The 10,592-nt window shown below is 44.1% G+C and overlaps 1 protein-coding gene across 2 annotated transcripts in view; it reads left to right on the top strand.

Annotated features, from left to right (window-relative positions):
- Positions 1-381: 381 nt before the first annotated feature.
- NCAPD3 (non-SMC condensin II complex subunit D3) overlaps positions 382-10,592 on the top strand; it is a 50,344-nt gene continuing 40,133 nt past the window's right edge. For both annotated transcript variants that reach the window (XM_050921516.1, XM_050921515.1), the window contains exons 1-7: positions 382-498; positions 5,515-5,669; positions 6,297-6,459; positions 7,246-7,430; positions 8,370-8,540; positions 8,628-8,689; positions 8,961-9,048. In XM_050921516.1, the coding sequence (XP_050777473.1) occupies positions 435-498; positions 5,515-5,669; positions 6,297-6,459; positions 7,246-7,430; positions 8,370-8,540; positions 8,628-8,689; positions 8,961-9,048 (888 nt within the window). In that variant the 5' untranslated portion in view covers positions 382-434. The remainder of the gene's footprint in view (positions 499-5,514; positions 5,670-6,296; positions 6,460-7,245; positions 7,431-8,369; positions 8,541-8,627; positions 8,690-8,960; positions 9,049-10,592) is intronic.

Below are 10,592 nucleotides of genomic sequence, written 5' to 3'. Positions count from 1 at the left end.
ACCCAGCCCCCCGAGCCGGCTCTCTGCAGGGCTAATGAAGCGCAGCGCTCACTCCGCGGCGCGGGAGCCGGGCTCGGAGCTCGCGCGATGCAGACCCCGCTCCAGGGTGGGTGGCAGGGACGCAGCAGCTCGCGCTCTGCCCCGGCTGACTGGCACTAGCTGCGCTCGAGCTGTCCTCCAAGGCCGGGCCTCGCACTGCGCAAGCGCCGCCTGGCCCAGCCTCGCTTCCTCACATTGCGCAAGCGCCATCTCCCCATTCCGGGGCTCACTCCCCGCGCAGGCGCCTTGGCTCCGCTGTGAGCGCCCCGCGCAGGCGCAGTGGGCCAGCCAGGCCCCGGCCTTCGCTGACAGCGGATGGTGATTGGCCGCTGCCGGGCCGGAGCGCGGATTGGCTGGTTCGAAGGCACCGGCGGCGCCGAAGCGAGGAAGGCAGGATGGTGGCGGCCGAGGGGCCCCTGCGAGGCTTGGAGAGCTGGGGCCTGCGGGCGGTCAGTGCGGGTAAGCGGCGGGAGGCCTGAGTCCGGCCACGGGGCTGCCGGGGGGCGGGGAGACCTGGGGGGGCGCAGGGGTTCGGCGGGAGGAGGCACAGGCCGGGGGCTGAAGGAAGAGGGGATCCTACGGGGAGGGGCCGAGGGGGGACGGAAAGAGGAGGGGGCGGGAGAGGCTGGGGAGGACTGAAAGAGGAGGGGGCGGGTGGGGGGGAGGGAGAGGCTGGGGGGACTGAAAGAGGAGGGGGCGGGTGGGGGGGAGGGAGAGGCTGGGGGGACTGAAAGAGGAGGGGGCCGGGTGGGGGGGAGGGAGAGGCGGGAGGGGGCGGGTGGGGGGAGGGGGGAGAACTGAAAGAGGAGGGGGTCGGGAGAGGTTGGGGGGACGGTTCTGTAGCTTCAGGGGGGTGAAGGATGGAAGAGCTCTAGGGGGTTGAGGTGGCGACTGCTTCTTCTCTTAGGACAGGGGGGAGGGATCTCTCCTTCCTAGGGTGACCAGACCTTAAGTATGAAAAATTGGGACGGGGGTGGGGGATAATAGGAGCCTATATAAGAAAAAGACCCAAAATCGGGACTGTCCCTATAAAATCGAGACATCTGGTCGCTCTACCCCTTCCCCTCCCGTCTGCAATGCCTGAGGCTTAGGGTGTGAACCTACCCTCTACCCAACAAGAGCCCCACCTCCAAAGGGAGTGGACTGAGGGGCTGGCTTAGGAAGTTGTGTGTTATTCGGGGGTGGGGCACGTCTGTGGGATAATGGAACAGGCTGGTGTGAGAGCCAGGACTCCTGGATTCAACTCCCCGAGGTACCTCTGACAATCGCTGCTTCTTTTTGTGGCCCTTTGTGGCCTAGATCCAGTGATATTGGCCTGCTTCATAGGGAGCTCACGGTGAAAAGCCAGAGCCACTTCCACTGGATTATCTGTCACTGCCTGTTACCCGAATCGGGGGTCTCTCCATTTGTCAGTTACACTGAGCATTTTCTTCATTGTTGGAAAACAGTGTATTCAGCGGCCCCCTATTGTCCAGTTTGCCACAGTTCTTCTGTAGTTTGCTAGTTATTAAATAATGCCATGACTATTAAAACTGTGCTGCATCTCCTCTGTGGATAATAAAAAGCTGCTCCGATTCATAGATCAATTGAGCTGTCTGATTTAACTTTTTTGTTTATAGTTTCATTGCTTTGTATTTCAGAAGCTTGCACAATGTATAGTTTTCAAAAACAACAGGGGGATGTTTATTTCTTTTAACAACTGCTTCTATTTATAGACATTTTTGTTTGGAAAACTTTGTTAGTTCATAAGATGCTACTTGAGAATAGTTTCTTATTGACATAATTGTGAATAGTAGACAGCAGAAAAAGTTACTTATCTGTCCAATACACTGTTTCAGGGGTGGCAAACTTTTTGGCCTGAGGGCCCCATCAGGGTATGGAAATTATATGGTGAGCCATGAATGCTAACAAAATTGGGGTTGGGGTGCAGGAGAGAGTGAGGGCTCTGGCTGGGGGTGCGAGCTCTGAGTTGGGGCCAGAAATGAGGAATTCAGCGTGCAGGAGGGGTCTTTGGGTTGGTGCGGGGTGGGATGAGGGCTCCGGCTGGAGGTGCGGGCTCTGGAGTGTGGCTGGGAATGAGGGATTTGGGGTGTAGGAGGTGTGCTCCAGGCTGGGACCAAGAGGTTCGGAGGGCAGGAGAAAGATCAGGGCTCTGGCTGGGGGGATGCAGACTTTGCTGGAGCCAGAAGTGAGGAGTTCAGGGTGCGGGAGGGGGCTCCAGGCTGGGGCTGACGGTTGGGGTGCATGTGCAGGCTCTGGGGTGGGACTGAGGATGAGAGGTTTGGAGGGTGGGAGGGGACTCTGGGCTGGGATGGGGGGCGGGAGGGGCTCAGGGGTGCCGGTTCTGGGTGGCACATTCCTCAAGCAGCTCCAGGAAACAGCGGTGTATCCCCACTCCGGCTTCTACGTGGAGGTGCGGCCAGGCGGTTCTGCACGCTGCCCGGTCCGCAAATGCAGCCCCTGCAGCTCCCATTGGCTGCAGTTCCCAGCCCCTGGGAGCTGTGGGGGCAGCACATAGGAGCCGTAGGCGGGGACATGTCACTGCTTCTGGGAGCCGCGCAGAGCTGCAGCATGTGCGTGCATAGCAGCCTCCGAGCCCACTTCCCGGCTGGAGCGTGGGAGCTGGGCAAGCCCCAGACACCGCTCCCCAGCAGGAGCTCGAGGGCTGGATTAAATTGACTGACAGGCCGGATTTGGCCCGCATGGCATAGCTTGCCCACCCCTGGGCTATGTGATTCTAATTTGCCCTGCTAAAAATTTCCATAAGAATGCTAGAGCAAAACGTAGGGGTATGTGTGTATATTGGGGGGGAGGGGGAAGGGTATAAAAATAATTCTGTTGATTTGGGGCTTTGTGTTTAAATAAATAAGACAAACACAACAATTGAGCCAAATTTTGAACTGACATTCTTGCTGAAATGTTCAGCAACAGCAAATCAGATGTGTTTATATATACAATATATATGTATATGTGTACAGTATGTGTGTGTATATATATAATCTGAGTTGTATATAACTTCCACATGCTATTACTGTAATACTCTTCGTCAATAAGAAACTAATATGAAATGTAATTCTCAAGTTTATTTTTTGAAATGTGCCATAATCTCAATTTTTGCATTCAATTTTAAATAATCATTAACATCTGAGGTTTTTGTCTTGATTTCTTGCTAGTACAATAATTTAAGTAAATAAAAATTTCAAATGGTGCTTGGGGATAAGCAGGATTTTTATCCATCAAAAATCATATAAATAGCTACATCTAAGTTTATATTTTGACATATACAGAGATATTACTTTTCCCAGCATTGAAACACAGCCTGCTACAGCCTGTAATATGGCAGTTGTTTAACAGTGCTCAGCGACGCTGCACAATAATTTAGTGCACGAAATGCATAATACTGCACCTAATTGAGAGTGCTCTGGCATTGTTATTTTTTAAAGAGGAAAAAAATAAATTAGTCTTTGCAAACTATTGTAAAGGTAGAGGGGAGATCAGATTGTCATCCCCCCATTCTGAATTATATCATCTTTATTTTACTGTCTTTAGAAGTCTAATTGGACTGTCACTTGTAGTAGGAAAAGCCACACTCCCAAGAATGTCAGAAACATGGAGAACAATTTGAGTGTGAAGATGATACCTAGGTTGTAGTTGTGCTTTTCAGTTACTGGCTAATTATTTCACCTATCTCAATGCGAAGCAAAGATAGGAGGAATAATAATAAGAGGCCAATATGGCTTTCCCAGGAACTCTTTAATGACCTGGAAATCAAAAAAGGAATCCCTACAAAAAGTGGAAACATGGCATAATTGCTAAGGAGGAGTACAAAAGAATAGCACACGCATATAGGGACAAAATCAGAAAGCCTAAAACATAAATTGAGTTACATCTAGCACGGGAAATAAAAGGCAATAAAAAGAGGTTCTTTAAATACATTAGGAGCAAGAGAAAGATCAACAGTCCAGAGGAGAGCAACAAAAATGATAAAAAGTTTAGGAAACCCGCCTATGAGGAAAGATTAAAATATTGGGCATGTTTAGGCTTGAGAAAAGAAGACCGAGGAGAACTTGATAACAGTCTTCAAGTATTTTAAGACCTGTTATGAAGAGGACTGTTATCAGTTTTTCTCCATGTCCACTGAAGATAAGACAAGAAATAATGGGTTTAATCTGCAGCAAGGACAATTTAGATCAGATATTAGGAAAAACTTTTTATAACTGACTATAAGGGTAATTAAGCTCTTGAATAGGGTTCTGAAGGAAGCTGTGGAACCCCCATCATTGGAGGTTTTAAAGGACAATTTGGACAAGCACCTGTCAGGGATGGCCTGTGTATACTTGGTCCTTCCTCTGTGCTGAGGAGTGGACTTGATGACTTCTCAGGGTCCCTTCCAGTCCTACATTTCTGTGATCTAAGGCACTGTCCTTTTTTTCCCCTACTATCTGATTTCTTTCCTGATGAATGGTTAACGGAGGATTACTGTTTCTTCCTATTGTAATTATAAATTGTTTGTTTTCATGTTTGTCCAGGTGCCAGAGATATGGGTACCCTTAATAAGCTATTATAAAGGAATAACTTGTACATTATGTCCTCTTGTAATTACTTTGATGCTCTAAAAAGAAAAAGGGGGAATGGAATCTCATAGCAGAAAGAACCTAGACAAGCACCAGCCTGGGACAAATCCCACCACTTTCTGAGCTCCCCATAGTTTATGATCTTTGATGGTGAATTGCGTTTCCTTTCACCACAGTAATGGAGAATACCACAGCATTTTACGTTTTTATAACCTGCATAGGGGCAAGAAAAATTAGCTTCTAAGTTTTAGACTCATAGAGGTCCAAATGGTTTAAGATACAGAATCACATATTGAAAGAGACTGACAGATCTACGATCATCTGAGGCTCCTGAATTAATGGACCCTCAAGGAGAGGCCTGTGGCAGGATGTTTTTGGGAAAGAGTCCTTTGCTCTGAAAGTGTCCTTTGCCAATTCATTAACAAAACATTGAATTGTTGAACTTCATTGCACAGTGCGAGGCCTGTACAATTTCTGAGGTTTTTCTGAAGGGATTGGGCGTGGGGAAGACTTTATTCTTGATTAGCTGAAGGGAGTCACCTTGTGAATATTGACCTAACTCATTTTTTTTAATATAAGTTGTATTTTTGCTTGAAGTTTAAATAGGTGCATTTAAATAAGTCCAAGTGAGAGATTTTTCTTTAAAGAGTTGTTGTTCTAAAGGTTAATACCAGCCCAAAGTGCAGGTATTAGTACTCCTATCCTAAACTGTTTTATACTCATAAAAAACTGCCACATTCCTTCTCAGAAGTGGCCACACTTCAGTGGTAGGTGAAGTGATCCCTGTTTATATTTTTAGATAAAACTTGTGAAGTGCTTTGGAGTGAAAAGTTCTACATAAATATATTATATTTTTTTATTTTTTGAATAAGTGTGTGTGTTTTACTTCTTTTCCCCCTAGCCTGGGTTGACACAGTCTGGGAACTGGATTTCACTGAGACAGAGCCTCTGGATCCCAGAATAGAAGAGGGGATCACAGAGGATGGACTTGATGCCTTCAGCGAACTTTATGAGAATCTCTACTCTTTTGTTGCCGAGGACCATGGGACCACTGAAGTAAGTTGGAAATTATCCATCTCTCTACTTGGTGGCAAATATGTACCCACTGAATCTTCCTACTATCCGTGCTTTCCCCATCTTTGTGTAGTAGTTTAGTAATTAAATATTTTGACCTCTGAATGAGTAACTGATATTTTATACAGTTGTATTCAAAGAATTCATATCTGAGATGCACGCTGTTTCAGAGAAGGGATATTAAAATAAAAAAAACCTGTGTATGTGGGGAGTGGACAGAATGACAACTTTTCAAAATCTTAATGGTAGCTGACAGGGAAATGTATTGCCCTGGTGTGGTTCACAAAAGAGTTCTACAGTTAAGTCGTGGCTAGACATCTTGTGAATGTAAGTGTTATTCTAACCGTCTCTTCTCCATCCATTTACTTGAAATTTTGAAAGAAAATCTCTAATTTAAACAAATTTGGTTATCCCAAGTGGTGTGGTTCAGTGAATTTAAAAAAAAAAAAAAAATCTAGCTTGTGAATGACCTGTTTCTCCTTCAAACCAGCATCACAGCCCTTTGTGTCCTTTTTGATCTGACTGGCCATGATAGCAAGTGCCCTCAGAGGGGGGAATTGATGTGAGATTTACCATAGTTCTTATTGTCATTCTTCTGCTTTGTCTCAGAGTATCTGGACCCTCTTTGCTGAGAACAATGTCTCCCCCAGTGCTCTTGTGGCTGTGTTGTATCACTTTGTCCAAGTGGCCCAGAATAAAAAGGCTAATGTACAGCAGCGGATATATGCTCTCCATGCTGCTGGGCTGTACTTCTTACTGCTTGAAATCCCAGGTAAGTAGATAGACCTTCCTTTCTGTTCTTGCTAGTGTGGCTAATTTGGCTCACGCTGTCTGGATGTGTCTCTCTTGTTCATAAGAACATGAGGTGGGATAGGAAATGGCTGTTGAGCCATTCTCCTTTATAGTTGCGTGGATGTGCAGAGCTGGAAAGTTGCTATTGTCTTAGTGGTTTGGTGTCCTATGTGAAACAATTTGATGATCTCAGTCCAGGTCCTAATTGCCAGACGACTTCATCAGTCTGTCCCCTTATCGGCAGTTTTAGCAGAGAGGCCTAAATGACATGGAGACTGAACTTCTCCAAGGGAAGATTGTACTGCCAGTGCTTGTGCTGTACCTGCTTTGTAGATAGAGAGGATTTAGCTCACTAGTGCTTTCAGACTGATCATGAAAGCAAAATTCTCTGATTAAAATAGAAGATAATCAGAGTTTTCTAGCAGACTGAATCTGTGGCTGCATCCTTTTGTATTTTAAGGCTGATGTGCATTCTAGTTAAAACTTTTGTGTTAAATAATACAGCAACTTCCAGATTGGCTCGTTGTCCTGTTCTGTAAGCACCAACTGAGAATGTTTTTGCTGATTTTACTCCTTCCTGCAATTTGATTTTGTTTATTTAAATACTGATTTTCTGAACCTCAAGTCACCAGGAAGGCGCTCGTGTTCTAGCCATCTGATTGTGCAAACAAGTGGAGCAGATGGCTGAATAATTTTATGCTTTTCTTGTATTTGTAGTTTTGTTCTGAAAATGGCTTAAATCCTGATGTGTTTTGTTTCTGGGTAGGCAGCGTAGTTAATCAGGTGTTCCATCAAGTGATGTTTGACAAATGTCTTCAGACGCTGAGAAAGAGCTGGCCTCAGGGATGCGAATTGACTAGGAAAAGGAAAAAGGATCATGCTAAAAGCTCTCAGGCTGAATCAAGAAGAAATAAAAAGAAAGGAAGGCCAACCAGGAAGGAGAGCTTTGATGTAAGATGATGTTCATACAGTATCTTCAGATACAGTACTTTTATGCTCTCTATTAATTCATATAGCAATAGGAAACTTGTTTACTTTCCAAGTCAAAATGAGACTTCTCTTATCTTCCGGCACTTTACTCTCTCAACCTTGCATTCTGAAATCAAAGCTGTGTTCTTTTTACTTTGCATATTGTTAAAAACTTCTGAAAAGCCAGGCATGCAAAATTAGCTGGCAGTTTCTTTGATGATGAGTGAGTTGCGATATAAGAAAGTGTACTGTTCTTCAGTATATTGTTAACACATTGAGCAGCACATAGACAAGTTGATGTTAATCATGAGTGCAGCCTGCAGCTGTTTTGTATATTTAAGAGACCTGCATGTGAACAGAACTAGAGGACTAAGAGTATTCAGATCTCTGTACAGATCTAATGATGGGGGACTAAGGGCTAAATACTTGCAGCCTCCTATGAAGTGCACCTCTTGAAAAGTTTTAGTTTTTCTAAAACCTTCTTTGTTATATTTGTTAACACTTAGTTGAGTCCTGAACTGGACATCAGAAATCTGAGGGAACATGAGAGCAGGGTTGTCATGAGAGAGGGTGGAAAAGAGTAGGCAGAGCTAGGAATTTGGCTTTGTGTACATCAATATCAGAATTCAAACACCCAACCCTAGTTCTGCAGGGGTTTTTGTTTGTAAACTCTCAGATGGGAACAAGCTGTGTGAGGTTTTTCTGTGAGCCCCCTTCTCTCTTTTCCCAACTAATACTAAATGCCTTTAAATATTTTGAAATAAAATATTTGGTATGTTGGATACAAATTCCAATCCTGCTTTACTATTAAGTAAATTCTAGCCTCAGTTTCTGCATAGTACAAATAAGAGTTTCTGCTTTCTAACTAAAAAAGGCGATTGTAGCTATGATAAATGCTGGTTCTGTCTTCTACCAATCTAGATGGATGAGATTTTTGAAGAGGATGAGGATCAAGAAGAAGAGATTTATTTTTCAGCACATGACCTGCTTCAAATTCGGGAAGCCATCTTCTTCCTCCTGAAAAACTTCTTAAGACTTCTGCCCAAGTTCTCTCTGAAAGAGAAACCTCATTGTGTGCAGAACTGCATGCAGGTAACTGAGACTACTGAGGACTCAGGCACACAGACAGATCCTCATCACTGCCCCTCACATAACCTCACCCCTTTTGCTTTCTTGCAGACCTTTGTTGAGTTGACAACTTTTGAGCCTGCAGTGCATGAATTCGAGTTTTCAGGAACAATGTGAGCTATTACTTCTTAATGTTTATACATTGTTTGGAAGAGGTAAAGTAGTGAATATATTAAGTAGTATTATTCTGTGGATTTAAAATGAAAACAGTGATTTTTCTCTAGATAATATTGGAATGTGTGTTCTTCCTAATTTACATAAAATTATATTCAGTGAATTTTAGACATGTCTTTCCACTTAATACAGAGTATGTTTGGTCACATTATTAAAGTAGATAAATACCCATCAGTGAGTGAAGCCATCTCAATGTGTTCTTTTGTTTAGGAATATTAACCAAGCAAAATATGTCCCAGAGTTGGCCTATCATGGGCTGCGGTTGCTGTGCTCCCCGCTTCATGGTGTAGAAAATAAGGTAAAAGTCTTGACAAAATCTTTCAGGTCTTTATTTATACATTGAAAAGAAACAATTATTTTTCCCTTCAGCAGGTGTCATAAACAGATAAGTAAGAATTAATAGAACAGAAGTACTTCATATCTCTGTTGCCTGGAAAGGGTTAACAAGTCCAGTGAGTCTGGCTGTCACCTGACCAGAGGACCAGTCAGAGGACAGGATACTTTCAAATCTTGAGAGAGGGAAGTTTTTGTGTGTGCTGTTGTTCACCCTAGGGGCTCAGAGGGACCAGACGTGCAACCAGGTTTCTCTCCAATCTCTCCGATACAGGCTCTTATAAGTTCAGAATAGTAAGTACTAGGTAGATAAAGCGAGTTAGGCTTATGTTTGTTTTCTTTATTTGCCAATGTGTATTTGGCTGGGAGGAGCTCAAATGTGTATTTGGCTGAAAGGAGTTCAAATTGGTATTTTGCTGAAAAGATTTTAATTTGTGCTTGTATACTTAGGCTGGGAGGGTATTCCCAGTGTCTATAGCTGAAAGACCCTGTAACATATTCCATTTTAAATTTACAAAGATAATTTTTACTGTTTTTCCTTCTTTAACTAAAAGTTTCTCTTGTTTAAGAACCTGATTGTTTTTTTATTCTGGTGTGAGACCCCAGGGGACGGAGTCTGGATTCACCAGGGAATTGGTGGGGAGAAAGGAGGGAAGGAGAAGAGAGAGGTTATTTTCTCTGTGTTAGGATTACTTTCTCTCTCAGGGAGAGTCTGGGAGGGGGAAAGAGAAGGAGGGGGGAAGGTGGATTTTCCTCTGTTTTAAGATTCAAGGAGTTTGAATCACAGTGATCTTCCAGGGTAACCCAGGGAGGGGAAGCCTGGGAGAGGCAACGGTGAGGGAAAGGTTTGCTTTCCTTGTGTTAAGATCCAGAGGGTCTGGATCTTGGGGGTCCCCGGGTAAGGTTTTGGGGGGACCAGAGTGTACCAGGCACTGGAATTCCTGGTTGGTGGCAGCGCTACAGGTTCTAAGCTGGTAATTAAGCTTAGAGGACTTCATGCTGGTACCCCATCTTTTGGATGCTAAGGTTCAGAGTGGGGAATTATACCATGACAGCAGGTCGCTTTCATTATATTCGTATGTTTCCCAGTTGGAGATCGGCTTAGGTACCTCTATTTCCTCATCCCTATGTCCTGTGACTTCTATGATGGTTTGTTGTGTATCTATACAGCATAGTTTAATGAAAACATTTTGGTAATTCTTCTTCAAAATCAGGATAGCTTTGTAAAGTTGCATCTCTTTAATATCTTAGCAGAGAATCTGATCAGTTACTGACGTGAACTGACAATTCTTTTGCTTCCTGCTAGGTGGTGCTCTAATTCTATCTGTTAGTCTTCTCTGTTGTGGCATTATTTGGTGATAGTGGACAGTGGGGATTGTGGGAATATTACACACTATGGTAAACAGACTGCTTTACAAACTAATGCAAACTGGCAGAAAATTCTAATTATACCAGAAGTCTACAGCTTGGCCTTTTTTATTATTTTGTTAAATCAAGTACCCCTCATAA

This window comes from Gopherus flavomarginatus, chromosome 13 (assembly GCF_025201925.1).
Source record: "Gopherus flavomarginatus isolate rGopFla2 chromosome 13, rGopFla2.mat.asm, whole genome shotgun sequence".
NCBI lineage: Eukaryota > Metazoa > Chordata > Testudines > Testudinidae > Gopherus > Gopherus flavomarginatus.
The sequence above is the reverse complement of the archived record's forward strand: the minus strand, read 5'-3'. Positions and strand labels throughout refer to the sequence as shown.